Source organism: Cebus imitator, unplaced genomic scaffold (genome assembly GCF_001604975.1).
Source record: "Cebus imitator isolate Cc_AM_T3 unplaced genomic scaffold, Cebus_imitator-1.0 Scaffold170, whole genome shotgun sequence".
In the NCBI taxonomy this organism is placed as follows: Eukaryota; Metazoa; Chordata; class Mammalia; order Primates; family Cebidae; genus Cebus; species Cebus imitator.
Genome location: NW_016107485.1, coordinates 1,575,498 through 1,599,515, shown reverse-complemented (window position 1 = coordinate 1,599,515; position 24,018 = coordinate 1,575,498). Strand labels below are relative to the sequence as shown.

The 24,018-nt window shown below is 54.4% G+C and overlaps 3 protein-coding genes across 11 annotated transcripts in view; 2 read left to right on the top strand and 1 right to left on the bottom strand.

Annotated features, from left to right (window-relative positions):
- ACIN1 (apoptotic chromatin condensation inducer 1) overlaps positions 1–3,900 on the top strand; it is a 37,768-nt gene extending 33,868 nt beyond the window's left edge. For all 7 annotated transcript variants that reach the window (XM_017544521.2, XM_017544525.1, XM_017544524.1 and 4 more), the window contains 5 exons: positions 282–389; positions 530–637; positions 882–1,206; positions 1,320–1,420; positions 2,991–3,900. In XM_017544521.2, coding sequence (XP_017400010.1) covers positions 282–389; positions 530–637; positions 882–1,206; positions 1,320–1,420; positions 2,991–3,317 — 969 coding nt within the window. In that variant the 3' untranslated portion in view covers positions 3,318–3,900. The remainder of the gene's footprint in view (positions 1–281; positions 390–529; positions 638–881; positions 1,207–1,319; positions 1,421–2,990) is intronic.
- Positions 3,901–4,922: 1,022 nt separating this feature from the next.
- Positions 4,923–15,569, top strand: CDH24 (cadherin 24). 3 transcript variants are annotated; one of them, XM_037744307.1, is made up of 14 exons: positions 4,923–5,057; positions 6,393–6,444; positions 6,615–6,936; positions 7,114–7,408; positions 7,595–7,714; positions 7,786–7,953; positions 8,096–8,283; positions 8,688–8,941; positions 10,139–10,275; positions 12,780–12,901; positions 12,983–13,094; positions 13,345–13,593; positions 14,143–15,146; positions 15,233–15,569. In XM_037744307.1, the coding sequence occupies exons 3-13, from the start codon at positions 6,736–6,738 to the stop codon at positions 14,640–14,642; spliced, it is 2,346 nt and encodes a 781-aa protein (XP_037600235.1). In that variant the 5' UTR covers positions 4,923–5,057; positions 6,393–6,444; positions 6,615–6,735; the 3' UTR covers positions 14,643–15,146; positions 15,233–15,569. The 3 variants fall into 3 exon arrangements, with proteins under 3 accessions (XP_037600235.1, XP_037600236.1, XP_037600234.1); XM_037744308.1 differs by lacking the exon at positions 6,393–6,444 and having other exon boundaries at positions 4,925–5,057; positions 12,891–12,901; XM_037744306.1 differs by lacking the exon at positions 6,393–6,444 and having other exon boundaries at positions 4,926–5,057.
- A 3,151-nt stretch (positions 15,570–18,720) lies between these two features.
- On the bottom strand, positions 18,721–19,872 carry PSMB11 (proteasome subunit beta 11). Its single transcript, XM_017544520.2, has one exon. It carries the CDS (start codon positions 19,817–19,819, stop codon positions 18,917–18,919), a length of 903 nt encoding a protein of 300 aa, XP_017400009.2. The 5' UTR covers positions 19,820–19,872; the 3' UTR covers positions 18,721–18,916.
- Between the last annotated feature and the right edge of the window lie 4,146 nt (positions 19,873–24,018).

Here is a 24,018-nt window from a genome sequence, read left to right as displayed (position 1 = left end):
TCTTGAATGAGTTACTTAACCTATTTACCCATCTAAAAATGAGGGGGAAAAAAGCTGTCGCCCTGCAAGGTGGTTTTGAGCTTGCAGAGGGCCTAACATACGATGTCGCAATTAGTGCCACCACTCTTATCACACAATACTGCAAGCTTCCTAAACTCTCTGCCCTCATCCAGATCTTGAAGCTACACTCCTGTGACAGTAGCTCAGGAAATCTGAAGACTGGCTATACGGGTGGTGGTCTTGCCTTTTTCAAGACCCTGAAAGTCTGTTTTCTTTGGCAGGTCCGTCCTTTCACTTTAGGCCAGCTAAAGGAGTTGTTGGGGCGCACAGGAACCTTGGTGGAAGAGGCCTTCTGGATTGACAAAATCAAATCTCATTGCTTTGTAACGGTGAGGGGAAGAAGCTGATTCTATAAGTCATGGCATATATTTACTTTTGTGACCAATGTGGGCAGGTTTAAGGGTATTGCAGCAAGTGAAGAGGGTTGCAGACACACTGTGACCCTCTGCCTTCTCCCTTCCTCCACCAGTACTCAACAGTAGAGGAAGCTGTTGCCACCCGAACAGCTCTGCATGGGGTCAAATGGCCTCAGTCCAATCCCAAATTCCTTTGTGCTGACTATGCTGAGCAAGATGAGGTAAGAAACCTAGGGAAAGGAAGGAGGGGAGGAAGGGGCAGGGAAGCCATTATCTGCTAGATTTCAGCTGAGATCCTTGCCAGACCTGCAGTCTCAGATTCTGTTCTTTCCTCTTCCTCCCGGCTTTGGTTCTTTTAATTGTACCATGGGGCATCAAAGTGTCTGTATCCCTCGTACCTGGGCTCCTTCAGTGGGAGTGATATAGTCTCTATCCTGACTGTCCTTGTCCCTCCTCTCCCCACAGCTGGATTATCACCGAGGCCTCTTGGTGGACCGTCCCTCTGAAACTAAGACAGAGGATCAGGGGATACCACGGCCCCTGCATCCGCCACCCCCACCCCCGGTCCAGCCACCACAGCACCCCCGGGCAGAGCAGCGGGAGCAGGAGCGGGCAGTGCGGGAACAGTGGGCAGAGCGGGAACGGGAAATGGAGCGGCGGGAGCGGACTCGATCAGAGCGCGAATGGGATCGGGACAAAGTTCGAGAAGAGCCCCGTTCCCGATCAAGGTCCCGTGACCGCCGCCGCAAGGAACGTGCGAAGTCTAAAGAAAAGAAGAGTGAGAAGAAAGGTAGTTATTTAGCTATGGGATACACATACCCACTAGTAGGTGGTGAAGAGACCCAGATGGGATGGGACAGAGGGTCAGATGGGTCAAATCTGGTTCACTGTCTTCCACCTCAGAGAAAGCCCAGGAGGAACCACCTGCCAAGCTGCTGGACGACCTTTTCCGAAAGACCAAGGCAGCTCCCTGCATCTATTGGCTCCCACTGACTGACAGCCAGGTGAGTGCTCTTTTTCATGCCCTGCTCAGAGTGGCACCGAGGCTTGAGGTCAGGGTGAAGGAAGATTGATGTGACTGCGAGAGTGAGTTATCCCAGGTACTTACTAGATTTAGGCTCAAGGGGGAAAAACTAGGCATCAAGAAAAGGCAGCTTTCAGTTGATTGGTATGCCATAGAGAAACCAGACCCAGGAAGGTGAAGATGGACACACAGACAGCAGCTGAGGTTTGTGCATGTTTGGGAAGCCGGCTGTGCCAACCAAGCTTCTTAGAAGTTGATTTTAGGCTGTGCGTGGTGGCTCACACCTGTAATCCCAGCACTTTGGGAGGCTGAGGCGGACAGATCACCTTAGGTCAGGAGTTCGAGACCAGCTTGGCCAACATGGTAAAACCCCATCTCTACTAAAAATACAAAAATTAGCCAGGTGTGGTGGCAGGTGCCTATAATCCTAGCTACTTGGGAGGGTAAGGAGGAGAATTGCTTGAACCTGGAAGGCAGAGGTTGCAGTGAGCCGAGATTCTGCCGTTGCATTCTAGCATGGGCAACAAGAGCAAAACTTTGTCTCAAAAAAAACCTTGATTTTAGTTAGCTGAGAAATTGTGTTTTATAAACTCATTTATTTCTCTGCCTTTTAATTTTAAGAGTTTTTGCATTTTTAATTTAGTTTCTTAGTAATGTGCCTTTGGGAATTTTAGGCTTATATGCTACTCAAAAAAGATTTGTTTGCATCTACGCTGATGGTAGTGAGCTAGGGAAATAGCAAAGGCCAGACACGGATGGTGCCCCAGTACCTGTCGGGTGTAAAATTTGAAACTTGGTGGCCAGGCGTGGTGGATTACCTGAGATCAGGAGTTCAAGACCAGCCTGACCAACATGGTAAAACCCCGTCTCTGCTAAAAATACAAAAAAATTGGGCTGGGCGCAGTGGCTCACGCCTGTAATCCCAGCACTTTGGGAGGCCGAGGCGGGTGGATCACAAGGTCAAGAGATCGAGACCATCCTGGTCAACATGGTGAAACCCCGTCTCTACTAAAAATACAAAAAATTAGCTGGGCATGGTGGCACGTGCCTGTAATCCCAGCTACTCAGGAGGCTGAGACAGGAGAATTGCCTGAACCCAGGAGACGGAGGTTGTGGTGAGCCAAGACCGCGCCATTGCACTCCAGCCTGGGTAACAAGAGCGAAACTCCGTCTCAAAAAAAAAAAAAAAAAAAAAAAATTAGTGGGACATCGGGGCAGACACATGTAATCCCAGCTACTAGGGAGGCTGAGGCAGGAGAATCATTTTAACCTGGGAGGCGGAGGCTATAGTGAGCCAAGATAGCAAGCACCACTGCACTCCAGTCTGGGTGACAAGAGTGAGACTCTTGTCTCATTGGAAAGAAAAAAAAAGGCTGAAACTGGAGGGGAAGACGTGCTTCAAGAAAGTCAGATGCAGTTGCTGAGCCTCTGATCCTTTCCTGCTTAACTGAAAAGCTGACCCTGAGCTAGGAGGCAGGGTCCCGGCACAAATGGAGGCTGTGACCAGGACTGAGCTGCCTACTCTCTCTGCCTTTCCTACCTGGCTACAGATTGTTCAGAAGGAGGCAGAGCGGGCTGAACGGGCCAAGGAGCGGGAGAAGCGGCGAAAGGAGCAAGAAGAAGAAGAGCAAAAGGAGCGAGAGAAGGAAGCCGAGCGGGAACGGAACCGACAGCTAGAGCGAGAGAAACGTCGGGAGCACAGTCGGGAGAGGGACCGGGAGAGAGAGAGAGAAAGGGAGCGGGACAGGGGGGACCGAGATCGGGATAGGGAAAGGGACCGAGAACGAGGCAGGGAAAGGGATCGCAGGGACACCAAGCGACACAGCAGAAGCCGGAGTCGGAGCACACCTGTGCGGGACCGGGGTGGGCGCCGCTAGCTGGGAAAACTAGAGCTGCAGGTACCAGCCACTTGGCCCCAGGGGGTTATGGCCACAGATGGATAGGTACAGTCTCTACCACCCTGGAGCCAAGAGTCTTTCACACCACCTGTCCTTGCACACATACCAAATGGAACAGTGGCCATCCTTCCCCCCCCCCCAAACATACCACCTTAACCTATATCTTGGGACTTAGCCCGCCCTCCCTCTCATTTCCCATTAAGTCTGAGAGGCAGGAGCTAGGTTATGCAAGGTGGTGGTTGGCCAGAGAGGGGGAACAGCCAGGTGCCCTAGTCCTCTGATTTTTCCTCCATCCTGCTTACCACCTCCCTGGGTACTCACAGCCTTCTCTTGGGAACAGCCGGGGCCAGGACTGGGTCACCTATGAGCTGAATCAGCATCTCCTCCTGAGTCCCAGGGCCCCTGCAGTTCCCAGTCTCTTTAGTCCTGCAGCCCTTGCCTCTTTCCCACAGGTTCCACTTTATATCCACCTTTTCCTTTTGTTCAATTTTTATTTTTATTTTTTTTTATTATTAAATGATGTGGTCTATGAAAACAAATAAAAATCTGACTTAGTTTTAAACGTGCGAGTGGCTTTCGTTGGGCTGGGTAAGAGACCACACTGAAGAGGATCTCTGTAGCGTGGAGGAGGAGTTGCTTGCATTCCGTGTATTCCTTTAAAAGGCTTTACTGCTTCATGAAGCAGGGACTTCCCACCGTCTTTCATCCCTGCCTTGGCCCTGATGAGCCCAAAGCTGTGGGCCTTCCTCATTCGGGAAGGCCCCACTGGGAAATGGAGCAGTCTGTGTCCGTGGCGGCAGCCCAGCAGGGCTAGGAGGGTGGGTCGCCTTCTGGTTCCTAGACCTGTGCACGGTTAGCATTGGGGATTTGGTCACCTGTCTGCCCACCTTGGTGCTTCCAACAACTGCCACAAGGGGGCGGCAGCTCCTCGTTCTGCTGGCCTCTAACCGAGCTTCCCAGAAAGGGCTCCGCTCCACACCTCCGCCCTCCCGCCGATGTCGTGCTTCTGTCCCCGACCCGCTCCCTGGGCTCGGGCCGCGTACTCTCTGGACCCTTCTGCCGACCTTAAGTGTCCCCCAGTTGACCCGCTACCGTGCTCTGCACGGGCTCCCAAAACGCCGCCGCCTTGCAGCTGGGATTCCACACCAGTCCAAAAAGCCAGCAGGAGCCCCAAGACCTGCCTCTCCAGTGGGCTCAATTTCCCACCTCACTACCGCGCGCTCGTCCCTCGTCCGCTGCGGGGAGCGGGCTGGCCGCTTCGCGCTCCTGGGTGCACCCGCCACGCCAGCTCTTCAGAAATGGCCTGGCGCCGTGGCCTGGACGTCCTCCCGCCTGGGTGCCCTGCCGGGCGCTGCGGGCCCGGCCCGGGAAGGACGCCGCATCTGTATGCGCCCCGCAGCCCGGGAGCGCCGAGGGGGAGGACGCGCGGCGCCGCCTCCGCCCCCGCTCCCGCCCCCGCCGCGCGGGCCCGGCTGGCCGGGGAGGGTCGGAGGCTGGGCTCTCCTCTCCCGCGCGTCGCGGAGCCGCCTCGCTCCTCCGCAGGCGGAGCCTCCTTCCCCCGCCCCCTCTGTCTCGCTCCCTTGTTCTCGCCGGGGCCGCTCAGACCTGCAGCCGAGCCGCGGCGCCCGCTCCGATCTGCTCGGGGCTGCGCCTCCGGGACCCGGCGACGGGGGCGAGCGGGGGCGCTCCCCGCCGGCCTGGGTCCCTCGGCAGTGCCAGGTAAGGGCGCCTGCCCGGGAGCCGGGGTCGGGAATCCGCGGAGGGGCAGCAGGGGGCCCGCAGCCTGCGGGGGTTTTCGGAGCGGTGCGCTAGGTGGTTGGGAGCCCGCTGCCGGCTCCCTTCTCCCGTGCTCTGCCTCTTTCTCTTCTCCCCTGGCACTTCTCTCCCTCTTTCCTCTCTCGATTTCTCTTCACCCTTCCGTCTCTGCCTGTTTGCCTTCCTTATCCCTTCCCTGTCTCCCAACCCTTTCTTCTTCCTCTTGTCCTGTCTTTTTCCATCTCCTCTCCCTCTTTGCCTTTTTCTTTCTCTACCTTTCTCCCGTTCCTTTCTTTTTTCTCTTTCTTATTTTGCTTTCCCTCCTCCTTTCCATCCATCTCCTCTCCTCTTCCCTTCCCGCTATCCTGATTCCCACTCCTCTATCCCCTTCCTTCTCGCCTCCTCATCCCGCCTTCTCTCTGGTCCCCAGCTTTCCTCCAGCTTCTCCCTTCCCTCGGGAGCAAAGGGACTGTCAGGTGTGTGTCTGCTCTGAGGGAGGAGGGGCAGAAGCCACAGCTACCTGAGGGGTTCCTCCCACCACCGGAGGAGAAAGGAGAGCAGTGGGAAGGGTCCCCTCTCTAGCTCCCTTCTGGCGGCCCCTCCCTGCCTACACCCCTCCTGCCTGCTCCTTCTTCCAGAATTAAGTTCCCCAGGCCTGGCCTGACACCCCCGAAGCTGAGGACTGCCCCTGTCTGACCAGAACTGCCCTGGGTGACCCGTTTCCAAGCCTGGCCCCTAGGACTCCTCTCTGCCTTCAAACACCCAGGCTGCTGCCCTGGTCTCTCTCATTCTGTCTCTTGCCACTGTTCTGTCTCTGTCTCTCATCCAGTCATTTCTGTCTCTACCGGACAGTCAGTCCCTGAGTCAGTCTAGCCCTCAGTCTTGCTGTGTCTCTGGCCTCTGGGTCAGCCTCCCTCCTCGGTCACCTCACCCTGTCCCCCACCCTGTATCCTCTTCAGCTCTGGCTCCCAACTCCCTTCTCATGAGCCCAGTTCCCCTTCAAGGACTGCAGCTGGCAGTGTGGGCTGGAGGAAGGGCCTGGAGAGGTGGGGCTCCCCCTTGGGGAGAGAGACTTTCACAGGCTCTCAACCCTGCCTGAGGCTGCACTCCTTGTCATCTCATCCTGACCCCAGACACCTTAAGGCCACACCTCCGTGAATCCCAAACCTTCATTTTAAGCCCTTTCTCTGGTAGCCCCACCTCCTCCAGTACCTGGCTATATGCCCAACCTGGGAGGACAGAGACCAGATTTGGGATTCCAAGCCCTCTCAGTATCCCCTCTCCTGTGTTCCTCCCCAGTTTTCTACTCAGAGTTGACTGACCAGAGATTTATCAGCTTGGACGGCTGGAGGTGAATACAGGCAAAGCCTGGGTGGAGGAAGGATCAGCCTCTCTGCTCTCTTAGTCTGAGTTCTGGGCAGTGCAGTGTCTGGCTCTTTGGAGGTCTGATCTTCAGCATCTAAATTTGGGGGGAGGAAGGCTAGGGATTGCCTTGACCCTGAACTGCTGCTTGTCCTGCAGGTGTGGATCCATGGGGTAGCCTCAACGCATCTGCCCCTCCACCCTAGCCAGCTCATGGGCCACGTGGCCTGGCCCAGCCTCACCAAGGGCCAGTGAACAGAGCCCTGGCTGGAGTCTAAACATGTGGGACCTGGTGAGGCTCCTGCTGGCATGGCTGGGTGGCTGGGGCTGCATGGGGCATCTGGCAGCCCCAGCCCAGGCCTGGGCAGGGTCCCGGGGACACCCAGGGCCTGCTCTGCTGCGGACTCGAAGGAGCTGGGTCTGGAACCAGTTCTTTGTCATTGAGGAATATGCTGGTCCAGAGCCTGTCCTCATTGGCAAGGTAAGGATAACCCCTCCCATGTCTACTCTGACACGAGGCCCTTAGGCCCTTCCCTGCAACATCATCACTTCTGCAATGACCTTGGTCCCTCGGGACTCCCAACGCTGTACCCAAACCTAGACTCTTTAACCCTCTCTGTACCTGGAGCCCTCTGCCATCTTCTCCTGACCCCTGCAGCTGCACTCGGATGTTGACCGGGGAGAGGGCCGCACCAAGTACCTGTTGACCGGGGAGGGGGCAGGCACCGTATTTGTGATTGACGAGGCCACAGGCAATATTCATGTAACCAAGAGCCTTGACCGGGAGGAGAAAGCACAATATGTGCTACTGGCCCAAGCCGTGGACCGAGCCTCCAACCGGCCCCTGGAGCCCCCTTCAGAGTTCATCATCAAAGTGCAAGACATCAATGACAATCCACCCATTTTTCCCCTTGGGCCCTACCATGCCACCGTGCCCGAGATGTCCAACGTCGGTGAGCACCCCAGCTCTGAATGCCCCAGTTCCTGTCTTCTGGAGCTCTCTCACCTCCCCTTCCCTTCTTGTCTGTCCCAGAACCTGCCCCTTTCAATTCAGCCTCCCTCATATCTGCATCCCTCTCTCCACCTGCTTCCCCATCCTGCCCTGTCGCTGCTGAATGGGGTGCTGGCATCCCCTACAGGAACATCAGTGATCCAGGTGACTGCTCACGATGCCGATGACCCCAGCTATGGGAACAGTGCCAAGCTGGTGTACACTGTTCTGGATGGACTGCCTTTCTTCTCTGTGGACCCCCAGACTGGTGAGGATGGAGCTTGGGAGTCTGGTGGGGCAGCCAAAGGGACAGACACCTGACCCAGCATCTCTCCCTAGGAGTGGTGCGCACAGCCATACCCAACATGGACCGGGAGACACAGGAGGAGTTCTTGGTGGTGATCCAGGCCAAGGACATGGGCGGCCACATGGGGGGGCTGTCAGGCAGCACTACGGTGACTGTCACACTCAGCGATGTCAACGACAACCCCCCCAAGTTCCCACAGAGTAAGGGGCCACTGCTGCCACCTGAGCCATCCTTTGACCACCCCACCCCTACAGCGTCTGGAGAAGGGAGAAGAAAGTGCTGGGGTTAGGGAGGAGGGCTGGGGACCTCTCTAAAAAGGTGTCTCCCTCCATCCACCCCAAGGCCTATACCAGTTCTCCGTGGTGGAGACAGCTGGACCTGGCACACTGGTGGGTCGGCTCCGGGCCCAGGACCCAGACCTGGGGGACAACGCCCTCATGGCATACAGCATCCTGGATGGGGAGGGGTCTGAGGCCTTCAGCATCAGCACAGACTCCCAGGGTCAAGATGGGCTCCTCACTGTCCGCAAGGTTCGCCTGTTCACGCTTTCTCTCAGCCCTGCCTCCTGCCCGCCCACAGGCCGCATTTCTAACTGTTCTTCTAGAACAGACTCAGGATCCCTCTGTTGGAGCTTAGAGGTCATGGTCACTTCCTCATCTTTCAGATCAGGCCCTAGGGCTTAGAAAGAAGAAGTGACTGGCTCAAGGTCATATAACAAGTCTATGATGAAGCTAGGAGCACACCTAGACTTACTAAGTAATGTGCTGTGCACTCTGACCACTGAGGCCACTGTCCCTCCAGTGCCACCTCTCCTCACATGAGGACTGAGCACTCACTGCACGCATGTGAGGAGGGGACTTGTCACCTTCCAAGAGCCTGGGGCCTGCCCTGGTTTCCACATGCCTCACTTTTTCTCTCTCTCACATCACAATAGTCCCTAGACTTCGAGAGCCGGCACTCTTACTCCTTCCGTGTTGAGGCCACCAACACGCTCATTGACCCAGCCTATCTGCGGCGAGGACCCTTCAAGGATGTGGCCTCTGTGCGTGTGGTGGTACAAGATGCCCCAGAGCCACCTGCCTTCACCCAGGCTGCCTACCACCTGACAGTGCCCGAGAACAAGGCCCCGGGGACCCTGGTAGGCCAGATCTCAGCGGCTGACCTGGACTCCCCTGCCAGCCCAATCAGGTAGGTTAGCTGGGGTGTGGGCTGGGGAGCCAGATGGCAGGCTATTCCCATCCCAGAGAATGAGTAAATGTGCCCCCTACCTTATAGCAAATCACTCATCTCCCAGCAAAAGCGTCCCTCCCTGCTGCTGATGGGTGCTGGTCTACAGGACTGGTGGGTGCCAGGGGAGAGCTGGAGGGCCTGGCTGACCACTCCTCAACCCTCTGTACATCCCTCTGGGTAGATGATGGTGGCACCTCCCAGTGGCAGTGCAAGCAGATGTAATCTCAGCTGACAAGTAGATCTGTATTGATCACTCCCAAAGTGTTCACAGTTTACCCCTTTGCTGATATTTAATTCTCGCAACAGGCCAGGCGCGGTGGCTCACGCCTGTAATCCCAGCACTTTCGGAGGCCGAGGAGGGTGGATCATAAGGTCATGAGATCAAGACTATCCTGGCCAACATGGCGAAACCCCATATCTACTAAAAATATAAAAATTAGCTGAGCATGGTGGCACACCTGTAGTCTCAGCTACTCGAGAGGCTGAGACAGGAGAATCACTTGAACCCAGGAGGCGGGGGTTGCAGTAAGCCGAGATCACACCACTGCACTCCAGCCTGGTGACAGAGCAAGACTCTGTCTAAATAAATAAATAAATAAATAAATCTCACAACAGCCCTATGAAGTAGGTGTTCTTATCACCAGTCGTTTTAGAGGCCAACCATAAATGGTCACACAGTTGGTAAGTGGCCCAACAGCCACTTTTTTCCCCTCCCCAGCCAGCATCCCTGTCACAGCTCTGTGAGTGAGGTACTAGTGTCATTCCCATTTGTCAGTTAAGCAAACAGGTTAAACGATTTGCCCTAAGTCACAGAGCCAGTCCAAGGCAGAGCAGAGCTGAAATACAGGTACCTGGTTCTCAGAAAGGGCCCAGAAGTCTGGAAGTCAAGGTCTGTTTATCCCGCTTCCACTCCATTCTGTATCTTTTCCCCCTGCCCCCATGAAACCTGGTGGCCTTGAGTCTTAGGACAGGTGTTTAATGGTGGTGGTCTACCAGGGACATCTGCCTTTTAAGGGGACTCCAACGTGAATTATGGCTCTGCCCAGAGGAGCTATGAGGTCTAGCAAGGTGAACAGAGGGAAGAAAGGAGGGAGGGGATGAAACAAGCTGTGGTCCCGCCCCAGATCAGCCCCAGCATGCCTCTGCCTTCCCCAGATACTCCATCCTCCCCCATTCGGATCCGGAGCGTTGCTTCTCTATCCAGCCGGAAGAAGGCACCATCCACACAGCAGCACCCCTGGACCGCGAGGCTCATGTCTGGCACAACCTCACTGTGCTAGCTACAGAGCTCGGTGAGGAGACCAGGGCCCACAAGGCGGCAGCAGCCTCCTGGCTGAGGGGCTGTCCCTGAGCGTGGGGGTGGGGAAGGGTGCTCAATGCCATCACACCCTCGACAGCGTGCGGCCACTGGGTCCTAGCCGGTATCCAAGTCCTAGCCTGGATCCTTGCTACCAAGCGGAGCAGGCCTCCTGGTCTCCTAGTCCTCTAGGCTGGGCTGGGCAGGCACAGTGGGTGTGCCTGAGCATTCTGACCCTCAATTTATTCCCTTACCTGACTTGCCCCAACCCAGAAATAAACCAGACCTTACATGGCCCCCAACCTGTGTCCTGGCAGACCCCATCCTCCCCTGCTTCAGGCTGGAGCTGGGGACCAGAAGGGGCTGGGTACCTCCTCTGGTTGCTAAGTGGAGTGTACCAGCAACCCTGCCCCAGAGAAGCCCTGTTGGAAGCCCTGTGGGAATCCTCCAAGGTAGGGGAGTGGACACCTGTAAGGAAAAGGAAGAGTGCCAGCTCCACGTGTGGGCTTCTCTCCTACCCCATCAGTCGCCAGCAGCAGGTTCAGCTGCCTTTGGGCGACCCTAGCCCATAGAGACAAGGAGACCTCCCTTCTGTAAATAGTCCCTTATCACCCCTGCTTAAGCTCCAGGGGCTCCTCCATCCCTTTGCCTATGAAGACTGCATATGAAAGTTGTCCTTGTATATGTGGATATCTGAATGTGTCGGTGAAGAGCTATACGAATGTGAACATGTGGGTATATGCTCAGGAATGTGTGTAATTCCAAATGTGGAGAAAGTATATAGATAGACACATATGTATTTGTGGTATATATCTGCAATGGATATATATGTGTTTACAGTTGAGTGTACAGAATTATATTTATGTTAACTGCATATATGTGATTGAATATGTATAGTGGTATGCACATGTAGCTGTTTGTGTTTTGTGTATGTGGCTATTTGTGGACAGATAATTTATTACTTATTGTGTGTCAGGCACTATCCATCTTCAAAATGGATTCATTCATTTAATCTTCACCACAACTTTATGAGGAAAGTATGATTATTTCCCCATTTTAAAACAAGGAAACTCAGGCAAAGAGAAGTTAAGTAACTTCCCAAGGTCACAAAGAGATTAAGTGGTGGAGCCGTGAGACCCAGCCAGTGTGCAGAGTCTGAGCTGTTATCCCCACCGTACTGCCTCTCAGATGTGTTTAATGCTATGTGTCTAGGTTTATGTTTTTATACATGGAACTGTGTACATAGATAGCTATGCACAGATACTATCTGGCAGTGTATGCATGTCTGTTATTGCATGGATGTCTGTGTGGATGGCTGTGTGTGTGTGTGTGTGTGTGTGTGTGTGTGTGTGTGTGCGTGCACGCACGCGTACACACAGTGTGTTTGTGGCTGCTTGTATATACATAGCTTTGTGTGTGTGTGTGTTTCCTGTCACGGTCTTTTCATTCTCCTGCCAAATCCTGCTCCTACCCTCCACCCAGACCAACTAGCAGCGCTCTGGGCCCTTACTGCAGTGAAGTAGACCCTCCCCACCCTGTCTCTGGGGTATCCCAATCCTTTTAGCCAGGCGATCCACTCAGCCTGCCCCACCCATGCTGCAACCTTAGCCCCTTTCACCAGGCCCAGCCAGCTATCCCTCTGCCTAGAGGAAAGACTAAAGGAGTTGGGAGACTCAGCCTAAGACAGGTGACAGGTAGACACACTTTGCATTCTCTCTTGGATGGCACTGGCAGTGAGAAGCAAGGAAGGGTAATGGTAGGGAGTCACCTGATGAAGGGGTGGGTCAAGATGGGGCCTGTGTCTGGCTGTGGTGCCCAGGCTGGCCTGGGCTCTGCACCCTGTAGCTCATGCAGCTCCTTCCTACCCAAGGTCAACTCTAAGTGATGCTCATTGCTGTACTACAGCCTCCCAGACCTCTGATGGGGTGTATGTGTGTGTGTATGTTTGTCTGTCTGTCTGTCCACTCCACTGATGCTGTGCATGGCCTCTATGCATGAAAATGCATTCTATGGGCTCTGGGTGTTGCCGGGGCATCGGGGGATGTGGCACTGCATTCACGGTGCATATCAAACATCTGCTTCATGTACATTGCATTTGTTTTAAATGTTGAGTGTACATTGGATATGTGGTATGAATATGTTTTGTATATTCATGGCTTTTGTCTGCATGCAACTTGTATGCACCTTCTATCCTGCATTTATGCTGCATGTGCCCTGCATGTGGGTTATTGTATATGTGTATCATGCGTGCTGCATTCCTGTTGAATGTCTATTGTGTATTGCACATATCTTGGGTACTACGTGAATATTGTATGCACTTGGCATTGTTCCATTCATTCCACAACATTGCTTTCTACCTGTATATTACATGCATATTTCATGTGTTTTATATGCATGTTATATGCTGCATGTGGCATCCATGCCCATGTACCACATATGTTATGTGTAAACTGTGTGGTGTGTGTGTGTGGTGTGTATGTTTTGGTGTTCTGGCTTCAGACAGCTCTGCACAGGCCTCGCGCGTGCAAGTGGCCATCCAGACCCTGGATGAGAATGACAATGCTCCCCAGCTGGCTGAGCCCTACGATACCTTTGTGTGTGACTCTGCAGCTCCTGGCCAGGTGAGCAACTGAGGCAGAAAGGTTGGGACGTCAAGGCCTCCAGCAGCCCACTCCATACAAGGCCTCTCTTCTTCCTCCCAGCTGATTCAGGTCATCCGGGCCCTGGACAGAGATGAAGCTGGCAACAGTAGCCATGTCTCCTTTCAAGGTCCTCTGGGCCCAGATGCCAACTTTACTGTCCGAGACAACCGAGGTGGGTGGCCTCCTACAACCATGTCCATACCTGCCTCCATCCTCCTCTCCTCCTCCATCCCTAGCCCAGCCTGCCTGACCCCTGCCCCACCTGCCTGGGCCTTCCACCCAACAGAAGGGGGCATGTGGATTTACACTCACTCATTTGCTCTTTGTAAACCTTCCCCATGGGAAGCTGGCTCTAATGGGCTGGACCAACCCTACCTGGAAGGTGTCCCAGAAGATATCTCAACACCTTCCCTCTCCCACAGATGGCTCTGCCAACCTGCTGCTGCCCTCCCGCCCTGCTCCACTCCGCCAGGCCCCCTACTTGGTTCCCATAGAACTGTGGGACTGGGGCCAGCCGGCACTGAGCAGCACTGCCACAGTGACTGTTAGCGTGTGCCGCTGCCAGCCTGATGGCTCTGTGGCATCCTGCTGGCCTGAGGCTCACCTCTCAGCCGCTGGGCTCAGCACCGGCGCCCTGCTTGCTATCGTCACCTGTGTGGGTGCCCTGCTTGGTGAGTCATGCCACAGTGGGACATAGATGTGGGATCTGGGCCTGCAGGGGTGTGGAGAAGGACCAGGCCTCTGGACATAGAGAAATCCACCTTAGGGCTTGAAGGACCCTCATGCCTGGATGTTCCCACCACCTGATGCATCCAAGAGAAAAGCTCTGGCCCCTATCCAATGACCTGCCAATCCATAATGACAGCAACAAGCCATAATAATGGTCTATTGAGCCCCCTACTCTGTGCCAAGTATGGTGCTGGGCACATCACTTGTGATATTTCATTTTATTGTGTCAGCAACCCTTAGAGGTAAATGTATTTTCACTATTTTCCACACAAGTAATCTAAGGGGCAAATTGAGGCTTCAGAGAAGTCAGGCAACTTCCCATGGTCACACAGCGAGTAAGGGCTGAAGTCAGAATTCAAAGCAAGGTGTGCCAGATGTCAGGCCCTCGGCACACGGCTTCTGTCACCTGATGGGTCGGCCGTTCACATGGAGACAGGCTCCCCGCTCCCAGCCCTGCGGGCTCAGGGCTGGTGTGCGCGTCTTTCGCGCAGCCCTGGTGGTGCTCTTCGTGGCCCTGCGGCGGCAGAAGCAGGAAGCACTGATGGTACTGGAGGAGGAGGACGTCCGAGAGAACATCATCACCTACGACGACGAAGGCGGCGGCGAGGAGGACACCGAGGCCTTCGACATCACGGCCCTGCAGAACCCGGACGGGGCAGCCCCGCCGGCACCCGGGCCTCCCGCGCGCCGAGACGTGCTGCCCCGGGCCCGGGTGTCGCACCAGCCCAGGCCCCCCGGCCCCGCCGACGTGGCACAGCTCCTGGCGCTGCGGCTCCGCGAGGCAGACGAGGACCCCAGCATACCCCCATACGACTCGGTGCAGGTGTACGGCTACGAGGGCCGGGGCTCCTCCTGCGGCTCCCTCAGCTCCCTGGGCTCCGGCAGCGAAGCTGGCGGTGTCCCCAGCCCCGCGGAGCCGCTGGATGACTGGGGTCCGCTCTTCCGCACCCTGGCCGAGCTGTATGGAGCCAAGGAGCCCCTGGCCCCCTGAGCGCCCGCGCTGGCCCGGCCCACCGTGCGGGGGCAGCCGGCACAGGCCCTCTGAGTGAGCCCCACAGGGTCCAGGCGGGGGTGGCAGCAGCCCAGGGGCCCCAGGCCTCCTCCCTGTCCCTGTGTCCCTCCTTGCTTCCCCGGAGCGCCCTTGCTCTCACCTCCTTCCTTCTGAGTCAGTCCGTGTGTGTCTCCAGGGATTTTTGTCTACAGCTCCTCTGTCTGGGCCTGGGTTTCGTGGCCCTAACCCTGGCCCTGTGTTCTTTCACTGTGACTCTTTTCCTTCCTCCGTGGCTGTTTTGTCTCTGCAGTCCTGAAGCTCTCACATAGTCTCCCTGCGTCTCCCTTGCCCACACACATCTCTGTGTCTGTCTCCTGCCCACATCTCCCTTCCCTCTGGGTCCCTGTGACTGGCTTTTTGTTTTTTTTCTGTTGTCCATCCCAAAATCAAAAGAAACTTCCAGCCACTGCTGCCCACCCTCCTGCAGGGGATGCTGTGCCCCAGGTCAGTGCCTCTAGACTGTGGGGCAAGTCAGTGGACAAAGGCCCCCACTCCCCACTGCCTCTAACCTGGCTCCCCTGTTCTTACAGACCTGCCCGCATGGTTCCATCCATCACTCATGGCCTCAGCCTCATCCTGGCTCCACTGGCCTCCAGCTGAGAGAGGGAGCCAGCCCGCCTCCCAGGGCAAGAGCTCCAGCTTCCCGTGTGGCCGCCTCCCTGGAGCTCTGCCCAGCTGTCAGCCTATCCTGGGCATCCCAGCCCTGGGCATCCCAGCCCTGGGCAATGTCTTGTGTGCTTCCCAGGCCCATGAGGGAGTAGGGGAAGGAAAGGGGGAGGCGGCTGGGGAAGGGGAAAGAGGGAGGAAGGGGAGGGGCCTCCATCTCTAATTTCATAATAAACAAACACTCTATTTTGTAAAGCTGGAGGTCTGCTTCTGTTTTTGCACTCAGGTTTCTATACAAATCTTCATTGTCCCAAAGGATGGGAGTCGAGGCCCTATTGCCTCTCAGTTCATTCTCCCTTCTCCTTGGGGGAAAAATCCACTTCCTGTTCTTCTAGATAGGGGAGGACTTGGGTTAAATTCCCTGAGGGAGTAAGGAGATGATAACTCTGCCCCACTAACACTACCAAATTCCTGGGGTCTCTGTTGGTCTCAAACTGTCCAAGGAAATTAAGATATAGGGATTCAGCCGGGAATGGTGGCTCAGTCTGTAATCCCAGCAGTTTGGGAGCCTGAGGCAGATGGATCACTTGAGGTCAAGAGTTCAAGACCAGCCTGGCCAACAGCATAAACCCTGTCTCTACTAAAAATAGAAAAATTAGCCAGGCATGGTGGAGCATGTCTGTAGTTCCAGCTACTCAGGAGGCCGAGGCAGGAGAATCATTTAAACCTGGGAGGCGGAGATTGCAGTGAGCTGAGATCACACCACTGCACTCCAGCCTGGATGACAGAGGGAGACTCCATCTCAAAAAAAAAAAAAAAAAAAAAAAGAGATACGGGCATTGGCCTGAGGGCAAGGTGGGCAGGAGAAGTAGAGGGTGGAGAGTGAGAGCTACTGAGAAGAGGGCAAAAGGGATAAAAGGCTAAGAGGGGAAGGGGGTTCCAGACTAGGAAAATAATGGGGGTGGCAGGCAGCAGGGGGGCAAGCCAGCCTTTCCTGGGGCTCATGGTGCCAAGCAGGGGAAGAGTGGAGCAGGATGAGATGGTCACACTGAATCTAGGCCTGCCCCTCCCACCTTTAATTCTCTGGCAGTCCCTGGTCTTACTCTTTGCAGAACACAACGGAGGAGGGAGAGGGACCAGGGAGGCAGGCTGTTGAGGGACGGAAGCAGTCAACTGGGTGGGAGCTGAGCCGGAACTGCAAGCATCTCCCAATGCCCAGAGAAGGGGTCCACCCAGGAACCAGCATGAGAACCCAGGCCTCTCAACTCCGGGGCTCCAGAGGCACTCACAAGTAGGCAAGGCAGGACAGGTCCTTGTGACTCCCCCTTCTACGTGTGGGGTGCTGGCAGCTGGGGAAAGCTGCTTCAATGTGAACATACCTTCCCTCACATCTTCCCCACCTGCTTGATAAGGACAAGGAGGAAGTGGGAGAACAAGGACCCTCACGCCAGTGCTGGAATTCAGGTCATTTACTCTGCTGAAGGCTGGAACCCTGGACCTCTGAGAGCCCAAAAGCTGTGCAAGAGCAGGCTGTCCTCACGAGCTCTCCGGAGGCTCAGGATAGGGCTGGGAGGATGAGGAAGTAGAGAACCAGTGGGGTGAGCCTGTCCCCCACCTCCTCTTTACTCTGGAGCACTCCCCAAAAGAAGTGACAAGACCTGGCAGTCATCCTGCTGAGAGGCTGATCTCCTTCACATGCTGCTCTTTCTCTTTCAGTCTCTTTCTCGCCGCTGCACACAGGAACTGCACATGCCTCAGCCGCCACACTCACCTGCACACACCCATCCTGTATTACTCACCTATACCTGGACACAGAACCACATACACGTGTGGACGCGAATACATACCCTCTTATGTCCAAACACTTGAACCCCGTGCAAAAGCTGCCCCTCCTCACACCCTTCCTCCAGGACTAGGCTGCTGGGACCTCTGCCTTCCAGTTAGCAGTTCCCAAGTCCCACATCTCCTCTCCTGAGGCTGAGGAGTGAGCAAGGGGTAAAGAAGGGGGACCACAGAGGCCACTGGCCAGATTCCTTGAGCCTGGCTTAAAGGCCCGTCACCCCATACTGGCCACCTTTCTGTGGTGTCCACCACAATTTCTCCCCACTGTGTCCTTTCTGGGGTTTTCCCTTCTGGAGCTCCCTGAGCTTTCCTCCTCCATCCCGTCACCCACTCTGTGCCAGAGTCTGGAAGTCTGTCAAGCCAGCTCCTGCCTGGAGGAGTGCTTAGTCTGGGGTGCAAGATTAAGGCTCAGGCCTAGGCTGGAGCCTGGGATGAGGGGCATCCAGGAAGGAAGGCGGGGGCTGTTATTCTTGGGACTGAAAACTTTAGCATTGGATGCGAGGAAAGCAACTTCAGCACCCTTCCTTCAGGCCCCATCTCGTAGGTTAACAGTGCTTTCTGTCTCATTTGGCCAGGGGAGAACGGGGCAGTGGCCCCGCTGGAGCTGTGAGTCTGGATCTTCAAGTCTGGGCTTCCGGGGGAGTGGGAGCAGGGACAGGAGGAGCAGGAGAGGATGTGCTAGCCAGACAGTTCCCACTGGCACAGCCACCTCCCTCTTGTCTTCATTCTCCAGAGGGAGCCTCAGGAAGGAGAGGCTGAAGAGACAGCAAAGGGAAGAAAGGAGGAGGGGAAGTCTGGCAGCAGCACCGCCAGGCCCAGAAGGCTGGAGAGCAAGAGTGGGCTGTGGGAGATGGCTTCTGGCCTGGAAGATAAAGCCACGTGAGCCTGTGCATCATGGAGGCGGGCAGCTGCTGTGAGCTCACAACTCCAGGCCCTCAGGGTTCATTCAGCCCTGGCCACCAGGCAGGGGCTTGGCCCAGTTACTTTCTCCCTCGAATCCCTCCCCAGAAGCCTTCAGAGAAGAGACCTAAGGCAGGGCAGAGGCCTGGGAGGGAGAGCTGTGCTGAAAGGGCATGGGCCCTGGAGGGAAGGCCTGGATCTAAGCCTCATCTCCGACACTTACTGTGTGACCCTGGGCAAGTCACATAACCCTTTAAACCTGATTCCTCTTCTATAAAGTGAGACTCATTTTTACCTCAAAGGGTTGTCATGAGAACTGCATTCAGTAGAGTAATAATCATTCTTGTCATTATGGTCAAGGCACAGTAGGAAAGCAGATAAGCTCATCACCACCCAAGGGGTGTCTATCACTGCACCTCATTGTGAGAGGGGCTGCTCCCCTCCCGGGTGCCCCATCTCATCACACTGACAAAGACGCTGAAGCTGAGACACACAGAGGACCGAAACTAAGACAAACTGGGGATGAGATGATGGAAAAAAGCAGCGAAGAAAATGGCAAGAAAAGAGGGTCTAGCACCTAGCGTGCGTCTGGCATGCAGTGAACGCTGCAAGTGTTCGCTGAAAGACGGACTTGGTGCCAAGAAGGAGGCTGAACCAATCCATTGGGAGTCAATAGGAACTTGTTGGGCAGAGCCATAATAGCTCTGGTAGGCATGAAAGGATGGAGACTTGCAATAAATGAAGCCAGCAACCCATACAGGTTAGAGTCAGATGCTGTGAGGCTGCTGCCAGCAGGACCCTCCCCTAGCTGCCCATCCTCCCACCTGCTCCCAGGGCCTAGACCACCCCCAGCCAAGTCCTGCTTCTCACAGTGTCTCAGTCCCTGCTGGCATCCTGGAGTCTCCTGGTGTCATCTCCCCTCGCCCCACAGAGAGCTCTCTATCTTCCACAGTGCTGTGGGCAGTGGCACATTCAGGATGGGCGTGGCTGGCCTCCTCCTCTGGCTCTGGCTCCGGGAGCTTCTGCAGCTCCACGTACAGCACACAGGCATCACTGCGTGACACATGCTCCCATCCACTCTTCCTCACATGGAAAAGGTCTACAGAGCCCCCTGAATAGGCATCCCGGTGGGTGGCGTGGGCCACCGCGCAGCGAGCTAGGGCATAGGCTTCCTGGGTGGTCATGTCATAGTGATAGCCACGGTCTAGCACACCATAGGCATAGGGAGATCCAGAGCCCACAGAGAAGATGTCCCCCTGCAGGCGGGTGCCATCGCTATAGACGTAGAAGAGCGTAGGGCCAGAGCGGTCCCAGCCACACAGGGCAGTGGCCACACAGAGATCCAGTCCCCGGTAGTGAGACATCATGGCTGACAAGAGCTTGGCAGCACTGGCCACACTGGGCAGCTGACCCTCCCTCAGTTCCCGAAGCCGCAGCTCCCGCTGTAGCACCCGATACCAGGTGGCACAGTCAGCGGAGGTGCCAGAGGTGGTACCCAGGAGGTGCTGGTGCACAGGGATGACCTTGCATGAGGCTGGACATGCCACGTAGCTGCCACAGGAGGAACGTGTGTCGGCCGCAGCAATGACTCCATGACGGAAGCGGAAGGCCAGGGTGGTGGTGCCGTGGGCCAGTCTGGGGCCATGGATCTGCAGAAAGGTTTGAGGGTCACAGCCTCGGGGCACAAGCCAGCCGCCAGCCTGAGGCAGGTGAGGTGATGGTCCCTGGGTGTCAGGGGCCTGCCACTTGCACACATCCTGCAGAGCCATCCCTGGGGCTGAATGAAGTTTGGAAGAAGCAGGGCAGAGATTTGTGGCTGGGGTCTGGTTAGGGAGGAGGGACGCTACAGAGAAGCTGGGCCACAGCCAGAACCGCCAGAAAGGCATGTGAGCTGATGCTTCATTTCTCCTCAACCCCCAGTTCAGGCTTTGGGATTGGCTGATGGAGCAGCCCCCTTCATCTCAGAGGACGGCTGAAAGGAGACCGGATGAGGCCTGTGGAGTCTCCAGCACTGGAAGACGCTGCCCTCGCAGTCAGACTTTCACCTTCTGCTGCCTGTGACACAGCTGAGAGTCACCCAAAGAGTCACCTGTCTGTCATTCTCCAACTATCTGGAGTTGGGTGGGGGGCTGGGGTAATGCAAAGAAAAGTGGGCACAAGTGGAAGAAGCAGGGGTAGGCTCCTCGTTCCTCCTGTGCGGGGCACTGGGCGTGCAGAGACAAATAAGGCCCTGTGTCTGGGCTGAGAGGGCTCCCAGCCTAGGAGGAGGTAAAGACAGTTCAGTGCACTGATGTGGTCAGAATAGAGTGCTGTAACCCCACTGAGACAGGAGACCTTGGTGCTGAGGACTCCCTTCAGAGATATGGGAGCAAGGAACTCAGCTCACACTTCGAACTCATGGGAAAGACAGGGAAAGAAAAATTGACTGAGGCTGGGTGTGGTTGCTCATGCCTGTAATCTCAGCACCTTGGGAGACCAAGGCAGGTGGATGGCTTGAGCCCAGGAGTTCGAGACCAGCCTAGGCAACATATCAAGACCCCATCTCTACAAAATATATAAAAATTAGCCAGGGCCGAGCACAGTGGCTCACGCCTGTAATCCCAGCATTTTGGGAGGCCAAGGCAGCTGAATCACCTGAGGTCAGGAGTTTGAGACCAGCCTGGCCAACATGGTGAAACCTGTCTCTATGAAAAATACAAAACTAGGCCGGGCGCGGTGGCTCACGCCTGTAATCCCAGCACTTTGGGAGGCCGAGGCGGGTGGATCACGAGGTCAAGAGATCAAGACCATCCTGGTCAACATGGTGAAACCCCATCTCTACTAAAACTACAAAAAATTAGCTGGGCATGGTGGCGCGTGTCGGTAATCCCAGCTACTCAGGAGGCTGAGGCAGGAGAATTGCCTGAACCCAGGAGGCGGAGGATGCGGTGAGCCAAGGTCGTGCCATTGCACTCCAGCCTGGGTAACGAGAGCGAAACTCCGTCTCAGAAAAAAAAAAAAAAAACAAACAAAACTAGCCAGGCATGGTGATGACTGCCTGTAATCCCAGCTACTCAGGAGGCTGAGGCAGGAGAATCACTGAACCTGGGAGGCGGAGGGTGCAGTGGGCCCAGATCGTGCCACTGCACTCCAGCCTGAGCGACAGAGCAAGACTCCATCTCAAAATAATAATAATAATAATAAATAAAGATAAACTGAAGCAAAGACAAGAGAAAAAAGAGCAAGAGAACTTTGTAACGGAGTGGGGCAGCGGGGGAGAGGAGAAAGAGGCTGAAATACCTTCCACAAAGGCAGATTCCAGAATGCTAAGATTCCTAAGGAATGAGGGAAGCTAGAACCTGAAGGTCTCTTTCTTCCCTGCTTTGAAGATAAATATGTCCTTCCATCTGTATACAAAGAGGGCATTCCTGACAGTTATCTGACAGTACCTCTTCTCTGACTTGTGTTGAAGTCCAAAGGATCTAGTGGTCTTCTATTTCCTGCTCCCCTTTCTGCCTAATAGTTCACAATGGCAAGAGAGTGGCTAGTAATTCCAAGGTAGGAGAAACACTGATCTTAACTCCATAATGTGGAGTCTATTAGTCTTGGACCAACCAGGGTGTTCTGGGGTGGGGTTGGTGGACCCTGACAGCTGACCCTTGAGAAAGTCAAAGTCAAGGCCAGGTGTGTTGACTCATGCCTGTAATCTCAGCACTTTAAGAGGCCAAGGCGGGTGAATAGCTTGAGCCCAGGAGTTCGAGACCAGCCTGGACAACATGGCAAAACCTCACCTCTACAAAAAATACAAAAAATTAGGGTGTGGTGGTGCGTGCCTATAGTCCCAGCTACTTGGGAGGCTGAGGTGGGAGGATCACTGGAGCCCAGGAGAGTGAGGCTGCAGTGAGCTGAAACTGCACCACTGCACTCCATCCACTCTAGCCTGGGCAACAAAGTAAAAACAAAACAAAACAAAAAAAAACAAAATGCTAGTCAACTGAGGCAGAGTGACAAGCTGCAACTACTTCTAGCACCATATGCCGTACATATATTTTACTAAACATTGCAGCTCAAGGTGGTGCTGTGGGAATGGATTTATTTAAAGAAACAGACCCATACACAAAGAAGAGTCTGGACCCTCTGGACATCATGATGGTGCGGCTGTGGCATCATAGCTTTCTGGGGTTTCAGTACTAAGAAAAAGTGCAAGGCTGGGCGCGGTGGCTCAAGCCTGTAATCCCAGCACTTTGGGAGACCGAAGTGGGTGGATCACGAGGTCAAGAGATCGAGACCATCCTGGTCAACATGGTGAAACCCCGTCTCTACTAAAAATACAAAAAATTAGCTGGGCATGGTGGTGCGTGCCTGTAATCCCAGCTACTCAGGAGGCTGAGGCAGGAGAATTGCCTGAACCCAGGAGGCGGAGGTTGCAGTGTGCCGAGATCGCGCCATTGCACTCCAGCCTGGGTAACATGAGTGAAACTCCGTCTCAAAAAAAAAAAAAAAAATTGCAAACATGGTCATGGGAAAGTTGGAGAAACCCGAAAGGCATGCTAAGGTCCAACCAGTCCTTTTCCTCTTGTTGGTGTAGGACCACCTGGGAATCTTGCTGAGAGTTAAGAATATTTTTTTTTTTTTTTTTTTTTTTTTTTTTTTTTTTTTTTTTTTTTTTTTTTTTCCTTTTTTTTTTTTTTTTTTTTTTTTTTTTGACAGAGTTTTGTTTTGCTCTTGTCACCCAGGCTGGAGTGCAATGGTGCAATCTTGGCTCACCACTACCTCCGCCTCCCAGGCTCAAGTGATTCTCCTACCTCAGCCTCCCGCGTAGCTGGGATTATAGGTGCTGGCCACACACCCAGCTGATTTTTGTATTTTTAGTAGAGATGGGGTTTTACCATGTTGGTCAGACTGGTCTCAAACTCCTGACCTCAGGTAATCCACCCACCTCGGCCTCTCAAATTGCTGGGAGCCACCACACCCAGCCCAAATTACCTTTTCTATCCCAAGCTGGCATGTAAGACCCACTATGGTCCAATCTAAATCCATGGATCACATGCTCTTTTCTCTCTATTCCTAATACATCTCCCACCTTCCTTTCACCTATTTGAATCCTATTCCACAATGTGGCCTAAGTAACGGCTATTGTGAAATTCCTTCCCAGGTATGGACTGAGAAAGGAGAGGCTATGAGGGAACCAAGTGAGATTTAAAAAAACGAATCCAGACCTTGACAAAGCAGTGTTGGATGAATAGCCTCTTTCCAATCTATATTGACTCCCTCACCCACCTCTGAACCACTGCACTTATCATTTGTACTTCTCCTTCATGAGGTTCCCAGGAGTAGGGACCTTGGAGCAGAGAACTCATGTAAGGTAGGCTGGGAATGGATTATAGAAGGCCTTGAATGCTAAGATAAAGAACTTGAACTTCACAGAACATTTTTAAGTAAGTGAGTATTAAGATCAAGATGGTGTTTTAGGCTGGGCACGGTGGCTCACACCTGTAATCCTAGCACTTTGGGAGGCCGACAGGCAGATCACTTGAGGTCAGGAGTTAGACCAGCTCAGCCAACATGGAGAAATCCCGTTTCTACTAAGAATTCAAAAAAAAAAAAAAAATTAGCTGGGCATGGTGGCGAGCATCTGTAATCCCAGCTACTCAGGAGGCCGAGGCAGGAAAATCGTTTGAACCTGGGAGGCAGAGGTTGCAGTGAGCCAAGATCGCACCACTGCACTCCAGCCTGGGAGACAAGAGTAAATGGATTTCAAAAAAAAAAAAAAAGATGATGTTTTAGCAAAAACAATCTGATGCTGTGCAGAATGAATTAGAGAGTGACAGTTTAAACTCATAAATCAGTTAGGAGACTATTTCAGCAGTTCTGAAATGAGGACATAAGAAGCCAAAGGTGGTATCAGTTGTAATGAAAAAGAACGTGAGAAACAGTGCAGTGGAAATAATCGACAGGACCAGGCAACTAACTGGATGTGAAGGAAAGA